The sequence below is a fragment of the Solanum tuberosum genome, unplaced genomic scaffold (genome assembly GCF_000226075.1).
Source record: "Solanum tuberosum cultivar DM 1-3 516 R44 unplaced genomic scaffold, SolTub_3.0 scf00154, whole genome shotgun sequence".
Taxonomy (NCBI): domain Eukaryota; kingdom Viridiplantae; phylum Streptophyta; class Magnoliopsida; order Solanales; family Solanaceae; genus Solanum; species Solanum tuberosum.
In genome coordinates, this window is record NW_006239079.1 from 68,343 (window position 1) to 86,427 (window position 18,085).

Genomic DNA, 18,085 nt, shown 5'->3' on the forward strand with positions numbered 1-18,085 from the left:
CCCCCCCAAAAATAAAATAAAATACACACACACAAGAGCACAAGAGTATCTCAAGAAAGACTACCTTTCGAGAAATATGTGGGTTGTAGCAGGATTAACGATCTGTTAATTTTTTTGTGAGTGGAGTATATCAGGAGACCTTCTGTGCTTGAATGTGTAGAAGAAATAGTCCCTGAAATATTTTTGAAGGAATTCATCAATAATGGAAGGAGAATTCTTTCCAATGTTTAAATGTAGCTACATAATGCGACAGAGCTTCTGTGAAGTGAAAACTGGAAATATCTGAACCAATTGGTCCAGAGCCTACAAAAGCTAAAAACATCATTGGTGAAGGATGACAAGAAAACTTGGTATAAAATTGAGCTACTTTTAGAAAGAAATGGAGTACTTCATTCAGAGCACCTAGTTCACAGCCTTAATACTCTTCATAAAGCGGATTCTTTGAAAAGCATAATCGTCTATATTTGCGTAATAGTTGATGCATTTTTTTTGGTAAGTATGCATGATTTGAATATATTTAAACCACAAATGTAACACATTGTGCATTTTGTTTAACTCAACAAGTGGATGCAAATTGTGTGAGCTTATCAATGCTAGATTATTTCACTTGTTTCATAGTAATCATGAAGCTGAGCATTTTTCTTATTAAAAAAAGTTGAGTTTTGTGATCATCATATACATGTAATCTGACAATTTTTGCTTGTTATCCTCTCCTTTCATTCTGTAGCGTGTGCATGCTAAGGGTGATGTTTATCCAGATTCTTCCAAACTTCCGAAGGGTGAATATACTGTACAGCTATATCTGAGGTATGTGAGTGCGCCAACATTATTTATTTGATGTGCTGCAAGATTGTGCAGATTATTTTCCTCATGCATCTCTTTGACTTATATATAACTCATTGCCGAAGGTTCTTTCCTCATTTTGACCCTGGGACATGAGGTTATCTGTGCTTGAGTTTTAGACCATAAAAGTTGCATCTCTATACTAATAAGTAAAACATAAGGTATTAAGTGAGGTGGCTTGGATGTGGTGTCCACCTAGTTTTTTTTTTAATACCCTTGGATATGTTAGAAAGTTAAGCATTAGTGTTAGAATGCTAGAATTAGTGTGTTAGAAGAGGTGAGCTGTTTTGCCACACATGGACATATATTATGTGTATTGCGTCTCACACCTGTAAATAACTGTTACTTGTCTTGGTGATATCATAGCATCATTATATTTTACTTCTTATTTTCTAGTATGGCGGCCATCAAGCGGTAGGCAAAAGTTACTTGAGTCTGAACCAAGGACTGAGAGAAAGGAAAGAAGAGAATAGAATCTACTGATAATCTGATGATAAAATTTAAAGGCCAAATACATAGATGACCCTTAAACTAGGGGCCAGTTTTGACACCTCAACTAAGGGTTGTAATCCAAGCAAACTGATTTACCAAGGAAATTATCTATGGTGTTTCTTTAATGGGATCGTTCTAGCCTCCGCACACCTTTTTTCTTGTGACTCTTCTAACACCCAATTATTACATTGTAATGTGAAACCAATCCATGCTTTGTTTCTTTTTTGCTGTCTTATGAGATTCACACACATTGATCGTGCCGAATTGGCTAGCTTGAATGTAAGTCTTCACCAGCTCGTAATATCTATGGTTCAGGCATGACAATGTACAGTACCTAGAGAAGATGAAGCAACTGGTGTTATTCATCGAAAGAAAATTGGAGGAAAAGGTACACTGCTATCACTGCTATACTCTTTACAGATCAAAATTTGTTCAGTCTGAACTAATCAATAGTTGAGAAGCAGGCAGACATCTCCTTTTATTTGATGCATTGGTCCTTTCAGTTGTGTAGTTGCTATCCTTCTTTACATGTTCAAGATTACATGTTTAAAGTCATGAGGTTTGACTTGCTTTTGAAAGTTCTTGTATTTGCCCGCAGCAGTCAAGTAAGAAGACCAGCCAAAGTACATCTTGACTTTCTAATACTCTCTCAACACTCACCTTAACTTGGCCAAATGATGGTTATTGAAAAGAAGTTTGGAATGGATTGAGGGATCAAGTGCTGATTCCAACTAGTTTGGGATTAAGACTTGGTGATGGCTATTTATTTCCTTCATTTTCCAACAATAGGAAATTGATGATCTCCTTGTTAAAGTATGAACTAATCTATACCTTCTTTTCTTTTTTGTAATGATCGAGAAATCCGTCTGGGGTCAAATCTTAGGACCAACCACAACCTGCGAAACTCGAGACAATGGGCACACCCCTCTACCCTTCTCTACTCAAATACCAGACTTAGTTTAAACGATGCAACAACCTATAACCTAAGTCACGAGTCCCTCAACCTTTGCACTTGAACTAAGCCCGGGGGACAAGCAACTTAATTAGTTCCATACTGCTTGACAGTTGACACTCTTCAAAGTTTTTGTTTGTTGATGCATAAGTTTTTTGTATAGGACATTGTTCGGTTGAACTTCTATTCTCAACCTGATGGCCCACTAACGGGTGAAGGTTCCTTCAACTCTTCAGATCTAGTTCCAGGGTAAGTTTAGTCCAATTTATGACAGTTATCTTTTTCTTGCTGTTGTATCACCACGTGTATTGTTTTACATCTTGATATTTGTAGAGTGAAAGAAGCATTCTATGTGGGTCCTCCAGCGAAGGACAAGCTCCCAAAGGTTTGTCCTACCAAAATTCTTTTCTATCGCTTAACTCAGAACTTGTCATCCTGTCATCCCATTTCTGTGAGCTGTCCTCTATGTGTCCTGGTCATTGTATGATTTATATAATCTACTTGCAGAATTCCCGTGAAGGATCTGTATTGTTTGGCCCAATCTCATATGAAGGGGGAAAAAGTCTTCAGAAGAATCCTGCTTCTTATCAAATATCTTATATTGTGCCACCAATTAAGGTTTTCCCTTGTATCCTTCTGTCTAGATTTATCTTCTGCAATGCACATATTATCTCTTTCATTTCAGAGTGTGTGCTTGGGTCTTTCTGGATTCAATGAACGATATTTTCTTTTCAGCTTGATGAGGACAAAGGAAAAAGTTCGAGTGACACCAAGTCTGTCTCAGAAAGACTAGAAGAAGAGGTATTCATAATTATTTATCAAATCCTAATGTCGGCAAGTAATTTAGTTAAGTGTGTTCATACAGGAGATCACTTTGCTTAACACTTTTCATTGAATGAAGTCATTTCTATTGTGCTATTCTGGTTCTTGTTTCATCTATTGCTTTTCTTTTTTTTCCTGGAGTTGGAGAAATATCTTCATGCATGCAATATCTGGTTAGATGTTGTATCAATTAGAGTTATTATATAACCTTTTATTGTCCTTCCTAACAAGATAAATAGTACACCACCATACTGAAGGGGAAAACATAGATTATTTTGGTATTAACTTATGGAATTACTGAGTATAAGCTGGTTCTGCTTTTCAACTGTTTGTATACTGGGTAGTTTTCTTAAAAAAGTATCTTTCTGCTATCAATCATTTACGTTCTCTAGTATTTGACATGCCTAATGTAGCTTTCCTTTTGTCAATCAGGTCCGTGATGCTAAAATAAAGATTCTTGCTAGCTTGAATCAAGGCACAGATGAGGAACGTGCTGAATGGAAAAAGTTATCTCAGTCACTTAAGGTAATTGTTAAATTGTTTCAAGGAGGTGACAATAACTGCTTTGAAGGCCTAACTTGTGAGCTAATAAACTTGATGTGGGGTATCAATTGACACTGGAAGGTACTAAATCAGAATAGATTAAGCAAAGCCCATTTCTACCTGCTGAAAACTTGCTACTTCTACATAATGTTCTGAAGTCTGCAAAACTAAAAACTCTGCGTTATTTAAATATTTGGAGTAAAAACGTCTCGGGCCTCTACTCTACTGGTGTAAGGGAAGAGTGTGCAGAAAGGGTTGATGAGGTTCTGTGCAGATCTCTGTCATCAGACGTCTGATTTTGGTTACTTGTTTTGTTTTGTGTGCCAACTTTGTGCTGCCTCTTCTTTTAAGGGGAATCTCTTAATTTTATTTCTCTAGTTATAGAAAGAGTATTTGCTGTTAAAATGTGTGACCGTTTGATCTTTTTCATGTTCTTTCCAGACTTCTGTGGAATTTCCCTTTTATCATTCCTTTTGCAATGATGATTCTTGCTCTATCTATTTATATGCTCACCATGTATGACAATGTTGTTTTGCTTTTTTATTTTTTCAATTTACTTTGCAGTCAGAGTACCCTAAATACACTCCTTTGCTTGCTAAAATACTGGAAGGCGTGCTTTCTCGGAGCAATATTGAGGATAAATTCCATCATTTCACAGAGGTAAAATAGTTTTGAAGTATATACCTCAATTTGCTCTTTCTGGGATCATGCGACTTGTTAACCAGTGTAAATCTGTTTAGTATATTAATGGTTGTAATTGAACTTTTGAGAGCGTAGCTTTGCTTTTTTATTTCCATGTATGTTATGTGTTCCAGAAAATATTTACATTAGGGTAGTGTTGGAAATCGATATCTAGATTTTTAGGAAGAAATTCCACCTTTTGATTCCCCAAATTGCAAGCCAACATCGCCTCAAAACCCCCAAAATCAGACTTGAACTGATTCGAGAATTTGAAAATCTGCTAATTATAGCTACAGGGCCTCTTCACGATTGCATGATCCTGCCAGCTTACCTTTCGTGATTGCGGTCACTCTCCTCACAGTCACATACCCTTCCTTGTGATTGCAATGTTTTGCCCGCCTGAGCTTTGCAATTGCATCTTGTGTCTTGCAGTCAGCACCGATCACCAGCAAAAGTCTGCCAATTCCAAATGCCCACTAAGGTTCTGAAACACCCCCGAGCTCCTCGGGTCCAAACTTGAGAATGACAACAAGTCCCAAAACATGTTATAAACTTGTACAAAGTCTCGAATCGCTCAATGGCATCTAAAGTTCAAAAAGAGGGGTCGGGTTTGCAAAGTTGGCTTTTAAGCTTTCTAAATCTCAACCGTGTTTAAGAACCTTCCCGAGTCCTTTGGGTTCTGAACTGAACTATCCCACTAAGTCCAAAATACAATACGGAGCTAACCAAAGCATCACAACACAAAAGAGTACATATTCTCGAAACTTGGGTTCTGGTTGTTACATTGTCATATTTAAAGCCACAAGTTCTAGAGTTACTTTTGGTGTGTGCCGAAGGTCTTATTTTCCTTCACCTAGTTAAACACCACCATATATTAAATAGAACATAGGTAGTAAATGTTTTATTAAAATATTATCTGATTTGCAGATATTCTTATCATTATTCAATAAATTACTTTCCCAGAAATTATTTTTCAGTAACCTAAACAGCCTCTCTATCTTCACAAAGTAGGAGTAAGACTGCATACACACCATCCTCCCCAAACCACAAGAATTACACTGGGTATGTTATTGTTGTTACTCCGTCCGTTTCAATTCGGTCGTCATATTTTGACTTGGCACGAAGTTTAAAAAAACTAAAGAAGACTTTTGAATCTTGTGGTACTAAATTGAAGATATGAAAAACAATTTCAAAAATATAATAATAAAAGATATGTCAAATGCATCAAAATGCCCTGTAATCTTGTGGTCTTAAAACATGCCATGTGTAAAGTTGGAATTAGAGAGTTGAAACGGACTAAAAAGGAAAGTAGGACAAACAAATTGAATCACAAGGAGTATTTTTTAGTTTACCAGCCAAACACCAAGAAACATATTCCAGAAAGTATTTATCTGAAAAATGAACTTTTTTCCATGACACTTTTTAGGAAACATGGTCTTAAATTTACCTTTTGCAATTGGATCTCAGTTGTTCTCAACAATGATGGCCATCATTTAAGTCTTCAGGTAGCACCATTAGATCTTCAATCAGGTGGAAATTCTCGTATTCTATATGAACATGTTCCTGCGGCTTGGATGAGTATTCTTGTACACACTTTTTTGTTCCTATTAGCAAAGCATCCCCTTTTTCTTCGCTTTTCCGGAACCGGTACAGAAATAGGTGCTTTATCTCTGTTGTTTATCTTAGTTACTGGTTTTTTTTTGGGGAAAACCTATGAGGTGTGGGATGCTCGTTTAACCTCTGTATCCATTTTGTTCCTTATTTACTTGTGTGCACTGCGTTTTCAAAAGCTTTATGTCGAACTGGCTCCTATTTTAGATCCATTCAACGAATTGAACCAAAAAATCGAATTAACCTATATATCAGTAAAGTGTGTCATCAAACTTCCATCGAAGAGGAGCAAATGAAAGTCTTTCATAAATGTTCTCGTAGAATCATCAATCTCTTACAAACGACTTGTAACATTGAAGAATTCCATTGAGATACTAAAAGTTTCAAAGCAAGGAAGAACAATTTAACTTGGAACTATGTTAGGAAAATAACTTGTTTGCTATTATTATATGGCTAAAAGGTCCTTGTAACCTCCCCCCCCAAAAAAAAAAAAGAAGTGATAGAGCTTAGTCTGAAGATGCTTTCTGTTTGACAATTTAAGTGTGAACGGCTGTTCTGCTCTGGCTATACAGTTGCCCTATCACTAGAGTTGGGAACAGATAGAGTAACTGCTGATACTTGCACAAGGTGTTAAAATCTGTGCTGCCACTTAGGTTGTATGTGATTCCATAATTCCATCTTCTCCTTCTATCAGAGCAGGTAGGAATGGGTAAGTACCTAGTAGAAAAGAAACTTTGAGCGTCCACTAATTTGTTCGCAGGGATGCAAGTGATATGATTGGAGAAGGTGCTAGAAATCTTAAAAAGAGTACTAAGAAAGAAAGTGTGTTATTTAGAATTTCTTTGTGAGGATGTGCTTCATTTGGAGAGGAGAGTGGTCAATTTCTTTTGGAAGACACAGATTAAGTAGGTCATACAAATTGGTGGCAAACCTATTTTCTCAGATGGGCGACAAATACTTGAATTGATTTTCAGTCTTTCCATATAATCTAAGTGTTCATGGATTTCATGATTCCAAGGTATGTGCTTTCTCCAGATAATCAGTGCATCAGACGAGGTTGTTGCTAGCATCGATAGAGATGAATTGGCAAGATATTGTGCCCTCAGAAGTGATCCAGAAGATGAGGCTACAGAAGTGAGTGTTCATCTTTTGGTATTCTTACCTCTGTTACAATTTCAATTGAAGAAAAGTAGTTATCGTAGCAGTTAATGTTGTCGTGTCGATACTTTCTATCCTTTTCACCTTCTGCTAACTGTAAAAACCTGGACTGCTGGATTTGTCCTTACATCTCAGCAGAGCAGCTTTTTCTGCCAAGAAACTAGTCATAACAACAGTCTACTCCATTTGACAGAGACTGAAGAAGAAGATGGAGACGACCCGTGACCAGTTAACTGAAGCACTCTACCAGAAGGGATTGGCTTTGGCTGAGCTTGAAGCATTGAAGGTAATGAATGACTCTTTAATGGAGCGATGGACCTTCTATCCTTGCTCTTGAACTGACCTAAGCTACGTGGACTCTTCACTTTCGATGCCACACCCGTGTCAAATTCGCCAAAAATACACTATTTTTGGAGAATCCGACACGCACCTGTTGACATTTTTCAAGAGTCCGAGCAACATAGATGCTTACTGCTGAGATGATTGCCAATGCAAATAGGAATAAAGATTGGCCTTTGAATGAAAAGTGCTTTGCTTAAAAAGCTTAATCTTTGTGAGTTCTGGAACTTAAAAGCAATAATATAGGCCATTAGATACTTGTCCAACAAAAGAAGAATAAGCTGGACGGAAGCAGTTTGTTCATTTTGTGTAGCTCCTGAGACTTCATTCAGGCATTTCACTTCCAGCATATCTGCTAGAATGGATTACCATGGATCTGTTTGATTTTAAACATCAGTTTGTCTTTGTGCAAGGTGCATTACACATTCTGCATTCAGTTATAATTGATTATGCACAAAAACTGTTGCATGAAGTGCCCAGGGATTCTTCTTTATTTTATTTATTCTTTTTTTTTTTTTGAGTGCCTAATGAGGTGATTATGGTTTTGTGGTAGGGTGAAAGCACTGCAGATAAGGTAGATATGTTTGAAGAGAACTTCAAAGAGCTAAAGAAATGGGTGGATCTGAAGTCCTCTAAATATGGCATACTTTCGGTTTTCCGTGAGAGGCATCATGGAAGACTTGGAACCGCACTTAAGGTACAACTACTTTTGAGCATTTTGTAAATGTTGCAAATTTTAATTAGTGCATCAGTACGCTATGTATTCATTATTTTCTCGGTTAGATGATTGAACTTCTCTCTCATTCTTGCTCGCTATAACAGTCGTTCATATCTTGAACTTGGAATGCATGCATTTTTATAACACTGGTTAGCTCATGTAATTACAGGATCTTATTTATTTAAAAAAATGATTAATTGCTGACTTGTTACATCAGGTTCTAAATGACATGATACAAGATGATGGTAGCCCACCCAAGAAGAAGTTTTATGAACTAAAGCTCTCTTTGCTCGATCAGATAGGATGGAGCCACTTGGTGGTATATGAGAAACAGTGGATGCAAGTACGATTTCCATCGTCACTACCTCTTTTTTAGTTTTTGTTCAGTGAGCGCACAAAATTTAGTAGAATACGAGAGAAAGAGAGGATGTGAACGGAGTTCTGCATAAAAAAAACATGATCACTTATGGCACAGTGCAATGTTGAATAAAATTCTCTCTTTCCAATATTCATCTAGTTTGTTTTCTTCAGTCCTACTTAGAAGCAGGATTGCATGTCTAAACTGTGTAATTTAAACTTTGTATAGAGGTGATCTCGCACCGCCTTAGCTCCATGTGAACTTTTGTTGTGTATCTGGGTATTTATGGTTTCCATGGACATTCAACCACAACATTCAGAATACGGTTATATAAGTGGATTTCTGGTGTGAGATTACACTTGTCATTCATGTTGCAAAGCTTGGCTGTGTTCATTCATTTTTTTGGACTCATATCACTACTTATCTTACTCTGTATTTAGAACACAAGTCATGTAGAAGTTTGGGTGTGGAAACCATAGGGCTTTCGGATAATTTCTTTCAAAAAAGCTGTACAAATGGAATCACGTTATATTCACAAGGTTACTCCTTGAGAAGTTTGTTATATTTCTTTTGAGTGTGTATTTCTCTTCTGCCCAAATGGACCCTTTATCCTTATTTTCCTTCCATAGTGTTCAGTATGAGCTTAACTGACCGAATTTAGTAGTAAAACGGTAGTAAAAGAAAGGAAAACGTCCGACCTATAGAGTCCATAGTTAATTGGTTGCAGTTAGGTTGGATGTGTTTGACCTGCTTCGTTTCTTCTCATGTTCATTTGTAATATTCTTTTTTTGTTTGATTGTTTGGTGATAACGATGGTGTCGGATTGGTTTTGCGCACTTTGATTACAATACAACTATCATTAGTTCTGGCTACGAAGGTTTATACTAATGGAAATAAGTTATCTAGTATCTTTTGTTTTGTTGGAACTTGAAATCTTATGGTTCTCTCAGTTTGTTGATCACTTGGTTGCGTTCGTTTATGATTCAATATCTCTAATGAAAATCATTTTACTGCAACTTAATATTCATTTGTTATGCTCACTCTCTCAGTATCTCTTGTCATGAGTAGGTAGGTATTCAACTGTTATGTATTTCACTTTGATGATATAATCAGTACATGAATTCGACTCCTGGAAAATGAGGTATACTTCTGTAAGCCATTGCTCCTCATTCTCCCGTGTAAAGTTTTTTTTTAAAAAACAAAGTATAGTAAGAGTACAAAACCAAAATTCAGACAGATTTGGCTAACTCTCAGAGCTTAACTAGGTACTAGTTTGCTGATTATTCTAATATGCTAAATTAAAGTGGTTGGAGTATAAGAGGTAATCCAAGTGTGGGTCGAAGAGAAAGCATGATAGAGGGGCAGTGTTTATAGTTAGGTGAAATGGAAAAGGAGAACCTTGTCAAGATTAAGGACAAGACAATCTTGTACTCCATCATAGTCAAATTCCTACCAATGCACATCCTTCCTCCAAAACCAAAAGGCATAAATCCCATCTTATGTTTACATCCACCATGGATGTCATCCTTAAACCTTTCTGGTTTGAACTCATTCACATCTTCACCCCAAAGTGTCTTGTCATGATGCATGGACACCACATCAATCCACATATTTGTTCCATTAGGGATGACCAAGTCATCCACTTGAATGTCTTCTCTAGCTTGCCTCTGTACATTTGGTGCTGGTGAGTATAGTCTTAGTACTTCATTCATCACCCATCCCATCTGCATTAAATATACGTTTCGAAAAAGTCAACACCATATGATCTTGAATATTTGATTTTTTTTCTTGTGTTTAAAAGGAAACAATTTGTGTGTCTATAAATCATCTTATTCATAGTAATATTTTTTAAAAATAAAGTTAAAAAAATGTGTCACAATTGGCTTTAGAGTCGAGGTGTGGCCGGTGAGTGATGAGTTGTTAATCAGCTGGAAGCCACATTTAGGTGCATATAGGGAGTTGACACATGTAAAGCAAATAAGACCAAGTCTCATATAGTTTAGATTCCACCACGTAATGTATTGTTCCAATCCCAAATCCTTGGAATATTCTTCTGTCTGTGTCATTAATTGCTGTTTTCACTGTTCACTATTATTTGTGATTTTGATTTTTGAATTGAACCTTAAACGTGCATGTTGACCCCCGACCAAATATTTTTTGGGACTCCTAAGCCGTCCCATAAAAAATTGGTATTCCCTCTTCGACCTTTCCTTATTATACACCTTTTAATGAATTATAAATAAATAAAAAGGCTAAGTTTACTAATTTATCTTTTAAAGAAACATTTTTGGACCTTACTCACTTGTTTGTTCATTCAAAAAAGAATTATTTATAAGGATAAAATAGAAAAGATAATTAAATTAACAAATAATTTAGGACAAATATTCTTAATAAGGTGGATAACTAATAATTTATGCGAGATACCTTTTGTATCACAAAAATATGAACTCAAAATTTATGTTTCCGTCACACTCACGTAGGTGTTGTAGTAAAAACTAGAGACACAATTGTCGTGTCTCTCTGAATGGGTTATAGATCGATTAAAATTGGGTGTCAACAACAATTATATTAGATTAGTACTTGATAAAGAAAATGATTAGCTTACCTTCCTAAGACCAACAAGCTTAGTGACATCTATTTCACCATCACCCATCACTTGTTTGATTTCCTCTCTGAGCTGAGTTTGCCACTCCGGATGCTGTGCCAGCAGCAACAAAGTCCACGCGAGAGCCAGCGCGGTGGTCTCATGTCCTCCGAAGAAAAACGTTTTACATTCATCCACCATTTCCCTCGTACTCAACATCCTCCCATTCCCCGCTAGTAGAAGACTCAGAAGATCGTGCTCTGTACGATCAACACTTGTCTTTTTTCGCTCCTCAATAATTGAAATGAGGAGCGAATCGATCTCCTTGCCTAGATTATTGGCTTTTAAGGTCTCTTTTAGACACATTATTTGATTTCCGTACGGTACCCCTACATAACGCGTAGACTTGAATAGTGTGACTTGCATGTTTCTTAATTTTTTGAATACTTTTTCGCCTTCTTCGTAGCTAATACCGAAGGTTGTCTTTGCGATGATTTCTCCTGCTGTATTTATGATTTCGGACTCTACATCGATTTCCGCGTTCCCAGAATCGATGAGTGTAGCCCAACGGTCTAGCATGTGTGTGGCGGAATCCGCCATTAAGCTTGCCATCCCCTAAAAGCCAAATTAAAATTAATACAATTTCATGGAAATGGGGTATTAAGTGTAAAAATTTGGATGTAATGTTGTCCCTATAATTTGCGTTAATTGTATATAATGATAGTATAGTGTATTTAAAAAAAAATAAAAAATCTCAGGTCATCTAAAAGATATGAGAGAAATTTGAAAAATAAAGCAGATTACTTGTTATTGATGATTAAAGCAAAAATTACTTACACTAATAGTTTGATAATATTGTAGGCAAGTTAAATCCTTATCTTATGATGTATGCTGGACATAACATTTGCCAATTTGAGTTTTAAGGTCATGTTACTTTTTGTGGAGCCAGATATGAAAACTGATCTATGTCTCCCATCATGTGGGGTTTCCTAATTAATATATACTACAAAAATGTGCTTCAATGAGAAAATAAATAAGTGCAAACATAGTAATTAAGAATTATACCTTCACGTTGGCTGTGGTAAAAGCAGGAGTAATAATATGCCTGTGTCTAACCCATTCATCTCCTTCTACCATAACAAGTCCTTTCCCAAACATGGCTTTTCTATCCCTTTTAAACACTGTTGGTTTTCCCCAAGTTTTACCCATAACTCCAGCAGACATCTTCTTGATAAATTCTGGGTCAGCAATGTAGACAAATGGTTCTGTTCCTAGCCAGTATGTAAATACTTTTCCTGCAAAAAATAATAAAATTATAAACACTATTTCATTTACACTATATGTAAGAATGTAGTTATATAAAATTTCATCTCAAAGAATCAATTAGGGATGGATGTATAGCATAATAATCTACGTGTTCAGCTGAACTCAGTAGCTTTAGCAAAGATACTGTATATGTTAAGGGTTAATCTGGTACACTAAGCTTCTGCTATGCACAAAGTCCGAGGAAGGGCCAGGCCAACAAAAGTCTATTGTACGTAGTCTTACTCTGCATTTCTGTAAGAGACTGCTTTCACAGCTCGAATCATGACCTCTTGGTCATATGACAACAACTTTACCAGTTACGTCAGAACTCTCTTACACTATATATATGTTGTTAAAGCTATCTATTAAATATGTATAAATATTAAATTTCGAACCCAATAACGTCTCAAATGACTAGTAGGTTCCATGTTTTGTGATGAGGGTAGTTCTTAATTACATGTTGAAGAAAACATGCATTATAGTATATATTATACGTACCATGCAATTTCTGCCATGTAGCAAAGTAAGGAAATGCCAATGAATGAATATCATGGCTAATATCATTAACAGAAGAAGATGAAGGAGTAAAAGAAGTTTTCTTCATCATTAGCTCTTTCTTCATGTCGTTAATATTCCCAAGTGGAAAATTAGGGGTTGGTCCCTCAAATCCATTTGCCTTAAGTTTCCTATACATGAGTTTAGGCATAATCCACCAAGAATATAAAACTTTACATAACACACACAAAATTGTGAACATGCCTAACATGCTTGCAAATTGGATGAATTCCATGTTTTTTTTCTCTCTCTCAATATAAAATAATAACTAGCTTGATGAATAATGAATTTTCAAGTTTGATTAGTAAAATGGAAAAACAAAACGATTGATGAGTGATGAGAGAACGTTGCATGTATGGGTATTTATAGAAGGACAAGTTTGACGAGCCCACAAGGAATTAAAGTCAAAAGTTGACAATTGACCAATATATATATGAGATAAAAATACCAATAAATTAAATAACAACTTTTGATGTAGTCCCTCGGTCCCATTTTATATGACACTCTTTTTTTTTATTCCGTCTCAAACGAATGTCTCTTTATTATAATTAGAAATAATTTAACTTAAAAATTCCTCAATTTGTTCATAATGAAATGATTTACAGGAACACAAATATCTAAGAATTGTTTTAAGCTATAAGTTTCAAATTTTTTTTTCTTATACACCATACATACTAAGTAAAAGGGTGCCACATATCCCATTTTATATGACACTTTTTTTTTAAGTCCGTCCTAACACGAATGTCTCCTCGCTATAATTAGAAATAATTTAACTTTAAAATTCCTCTTTTACCCTTAATGAAATGATTCTCAGACACACAAAAATCTAAAAATTGTTTTACGCTATAAATTTTAAAAAATTTCATATTTTTTCTTATACACCATACTAAGTCAAAAGGTACCACGGAGGGAGTACTGAATTTGAACATGCACTTTTTTTCTGGTTTTACGTATTTTTATATAAATATATTTGTTAGTATTTAATAGGGAGTACTAATTTATTTATTTATATATGTATTGCATGAATGTTTGTATATATTCCATGTTAGTCTCTACTGAATATAATTATTTGATTTGTCAAAGTAGAAGTTGGTCGTCAGATAAATTCAATATTGCGGCTGTACACATGTCGTTATGGTGCACAATTGCCGGCCAACATTTAATTCCACAACCCTTTCTTTATGCTTCACCTACAAATTGCAATTTTTATTATTGTCTCGATTATTATTTATTTTTACCATCGATTACTTAATTTGTGCCATGGTATAACCTTTTTTGTTTTTAATTCTATTATACTCCTTCCGTCTCAATTTAATTGACATAATTAAACTTATGAGATTTAATGTCATGATCATATTGGTTTACCCTAATTTCTTAGGTAGTTTAACGTACGATTGACCCTGAGATCGGTTAGGCCATAAATTTTTTAAGTTTTTTGAAATAAAATTTGTATATTAAAACAACGTAAAAGGTACTATGTATCACTATATAATTAACAACTTAAAATATTTAAAAGACATAAGAAATTTTTTTAATTAAATAAAACACTTTTGATTGTGTCACATAAATTGAGATGTACTTAGAAGATCTCTTAACTTTTGTATAATGAATTAATATTTTCAAATTAAGGATGTTCTACACAATAATATGTAACTCGATATTTAAAAAAATCACAATTTGATCTACTGAATATTTTATAATCATGATGCTCGGATTAACTTAGCTTATCTCAATTAATTTCATGAATTATATGTTATCTCTTACTAACATAAATTCACCACAAAAATTAGGACAGAGAAAAAAACCACCTACTAAATAGTATATATATTTTATGCAGTAACATATATATATATATATATATATATATTACTATTATATTATTATTATTATTATTATATTAAAATGCACTGTGTAAAATTATTTACACATATATATCAAGTATTTTTAATGGCTAGCATCATGAAAACAACTACTACACAAGGTCCTCACAAAATGCAAAAACCCAAAATGTAATATAACCTGAATTTTTAGTATGATTATTTTTTATTTAGATTTTACACTCTTACCAAATATTCCACTACAAAGTAATAAGTTTAACTAAAAATTATAGTAATTGTATATGTTTATGGAAAAGTTAATTATAAAATAGCTTTTCTGGTTGATTAAATTACGTACTATTGCTAGTCGTCTAATTAATTTCCTCTTACTCGTTGATCACTCATATTCCAAATTTCAACCATCGGCTAGAGTAAAAAAGAAAATTCAATTTCAACAAAATATACTCCCTCCGTCCCAATTTATGAGACACATTTTGGATTTTGAGATTCAAATAAGTCTATTTTTGACGTAAAATTTTCATATATCTTTTAAATATTTTGGATTGTCAATTATTGTGACTTATAGTACTTTTTACATAGTTTACATATATATAAATTTTATTTTTAAAAAATTGAAGATTTCATGCGCAAATTTCTGGTCAAACTTAAACTGTTTGACTCTCGAAAAATGAAATGTGTCACATAAATTGAGACAAAAAGAGTATATAGGGAAAAAAAATTTATTTTTATTTTTATTTTTATTTTTATTTGTAGAATTATATAACATCCTTGTCAATTATAGCTAGAAAAAAGTCGGTAAGATATCTAAACATTTTAGTTGTCAACTTAACACACACACAAAAAAAGCGAGCTGTGATTAGTTTAATATTGTTTTAAGAAAAGATATAAGCTTTTTCATGTACTGTAGCCATGGATTTGTTTGACTGATTATAATTCTTCTTTCGTAAGCTTTTTCTGTTCTCATTTCAAAATAGTATTCTTTTCCACATTTTATGTCCACGACATATATACACCTTAATCCTTGTTTCTAAGCATTTTTTTTGGTCATATATAATATATTCCTTTAATTAATTTCTTGGTCAAGATTTAAGAATCATATAATATGATATATTACTTTAGTTAATTTCTTGGTCAAGATTTAAGAATCACGTATAACACACACGTACTAGAATAGAATTTTCTCAAAGACCAAAGGGTACACACATTTTAGCTGGTCGCGCGGCTAAAAATAATTACATTCGGTAGTTAAACATATGTAAAAATATATATTATTTTGTATTATAAAGGTATTGTTTGCAAACATTTAGAAAATAAATTACAAAAAATATGAAAAAAAACATAATTTTATTAATAAATATTGTGGGTACAAATTTGTTTATCCCTTGATTCTTCTCTCTCTCAATTTTCTCTATGATTCGAGGGCGTTAGTGATGTATTTCTCGAACTAGGATGATTTGGATTTCTCCGTGATTCGAGGGTCGTTAGTGACGTCTTTCCCGAACTATGATGATTTAGATTTCTCTGTGATTCGAGGGTCGTATGCCTTATTTCTCGAACTAGGATGATTTGAACTTCTCTGTGATTCAAGGACCATTAGTGGCGTATTTCTTGAACTAGGATGATTTATACTTGATCTCCATAATTGAATTTGTGGATCTTCTTGAAATATTTGATTATCAAGAAGAGTCTGACATATTTTTGATGCCTACGGCATATTTTATGTATATCATACATTATTATATAAAAATTATATATTTCTTGATTATTATTTTGATGGACAACTATTTATCTTATTATTAAATAATTAATCAAATTATGAACAATTTCATTCCAATTATAGGTGGTTGTTCTTCTTCTTTCAATTCTGCCTTTCCTCACTATGTATTTCTAAGAAAATGTTGCCCGTCATCCCATGTCATGAAAACAAAAGTTTTCACGATTAGTTTCTAATTGGAGAAGGTGCATTATTTGTTTGACCTATAATTTCATCATGTAATGTACTTTTTGGTGAAGGAGGTTTCATATAACCATAATCATTCACCACTTTTTATTATGCACGATGATTTTTATCATGTGATAGGTCATCGAAGTTTGAACAGATGCGGAGAAGCAAAGGCCAAACTTTCTTATAACCTAACGGGAATGAACAATGACAAAATGAGATGTCAAAAATTTGGTTGATTCTGATGATGAAAAGAAATTTTATCTTATGGGAAATTTATGAAACTCGAAATGGTGATAATGCTAAAAGATGACCTATAACATTTTATGGTCAGATGTCGTAGCTCGGTATATCTTTAAAAGTTCAAATGGACAAAATAAACAGACTTCTCGAACGCTGCTTAAGCCACTTTAGTATCAGTATACCTATAACCAATATCATAACAATTATTGAGGGAAAAAAAGAAGAAACAATCTTCTGCTATATTTCAATACACTTTTTCTATTCATGATCATCGCTAGCAGTCATTTACAATTATCAATATAACTATGACCATTATCATAGCAATTATTTAGAGGAGAAAAGTCGATTTTGTGCTTTATTTCAACATACTTGTTCTATTTACCACTAGCCATCATTTACTACTATCAGTATACTTATAACAATTATCATGATAGCAATTATTAAGGTGGGAAAGGCGATCTTGGGCTATATTTCAGCACACTTTCTTGATGTAGCTAAATATAGTTATTCCACTCTATGTACAAAGTGTTCTTTTTTCCTTTTTCTCTTTGTATGTATGTGTTTCACGGCCTTGTTAACATTTACGATGATTATAATCAGTATACCTATAATCATTATCATAATAATTATGGAGGAAAAAGGCGATTTTGTGCTATATTTCAATACAGTTTTCTATTCATGATTACTACTAGCCATTATTTATGATTATCAGTATACCTATGACCATTATCATAACAATTTTTGCGGGGAGAAAAGGTGATTCCATGCTTTATTTTTCAACACACTTTTTCTATTTACCATTAGCCGTCATTTACGATTATCTGTATATATAGTTAACCATTGTCTTAACAATTATTGAGGGGGAAAAGGCGATCTTGTGCTATATTTCAGTACACTTTTTCTATGTAGCTAAATATAGTCAGTCCACTCCGTGTACGTAGTCCTTTTATTTTTTTCTGTATTATATTTAGCAACATTATTATTATTATTATTAATATTATAATCAAGCTGTCGTCTGAGCTTGGTACTAACACAACAATAAGCAAGAATATAAGCTGTTCATGTGAACATTAATTAATTGTCTATTAATAACTAGTACTT

General features: G+C 33.9%; 2 protein-coding genes across 3 annotated transcripts in view; one reads left to right on the forward strand and one right to left on the reverse strand.

Moving 5' to 3' along the window:
- Positions 1-18,085, forward strand: part of LOC102591471 (tripeptidyl-peptidase 2) — a 60,324-nt gene that overhangs the window by 22,328 nt on the left and 19,911 nt on the right. The window contains exons 23-34 of one of the 2 annotated variants that reach the window (XM_006353229.2): positions 728-807; positions 1,651-1,723; positions 2,451-2,536; positions 2,621-2,672; positions 2,795-2,905; positions 3,023-3,088; positions 3,542-3,634; positions 4,217-4,312; positions 6,980-7,078; positions 7,296-7,388; positions 7,995-8,138; positions 8,377-8,882. In XM_006353229.2, coding sequence (XP_006353291.1) covers positions 728-807; positions 1,651-1,723; positions 2,451-2,536; positions 2,621-2,672; positions 2,795-2,905; positions 3,023-3,088; positions 3,542-3,634; positions 4,217-4,312; positions 6,980-7,078; positions 7,296-7,388; positions 7,995-8,138; positions 8,377-8,535 — 1,152 coding nt within the window. In that variant the 3' untranslated portion in view covers positions 8,536-8,882. Of the gene's footprint in view, positions 1-727; positions 808-1,650; positions 1,724-2,450; positions 2,537-2,620; positions 2,673-2,794; positions 2,906-3,022; positions 3,089-3,541; positions 3,635-4,216; positions 4,313-6,979; positions 7,079-7,295; positions 7,389-7,994; positions 8,139-8,376; positions 8,883-18,085 lie in introns of those variants that run through there. The other variant, XM_015311280.1, reaches the window with a different exon arrangement.
- LOC102594020 (cytokinin hydroxylase-like) lies at positions 9,609-13,279 on the reverse strand. The gene is made up of 4 exons (XM_006353324.2): positions 12,905-13,279; positions 12,167-12,396; positions 11,123-11,716; positions 9,609-10,241 (listed from the first exon to the last, which is right to left on the reverse strand). The coding sequence occupies exons 1-4, from the start codon at positions 13,194-13,196 to the stop codon at positions 9,816-9,818; spliced, it is 1,542 nt and encodes a 513-aa protein (XP_006353386.1). The 5' UTR covers positions 13,197-13,279; the 3' UTR covers positions 9,609-9,815.

Coding starts and splice junctions, on each gene's coding strand:
- LOC102594020 (XM_006353324.2), bottom strand. CDS start 13,196: ATGGAATTCATCCAATTTGCAAGCATGTTAGGCATGTTCACAATTTTG. Junction 12,397..12,904: donor TACATGGCAGAAATTGCATG/GTACGTATAATA, acceptor TATTTTTTGCAG/GAAAAGTATTTACATACTGG. Junction 11,717..12,166: donor TTACCACAGCCAACGTGAAG/GTATAATTCTTA, acceptor TTTGGCTTTTAG/GGGATGGCAAGCTTAATGGC.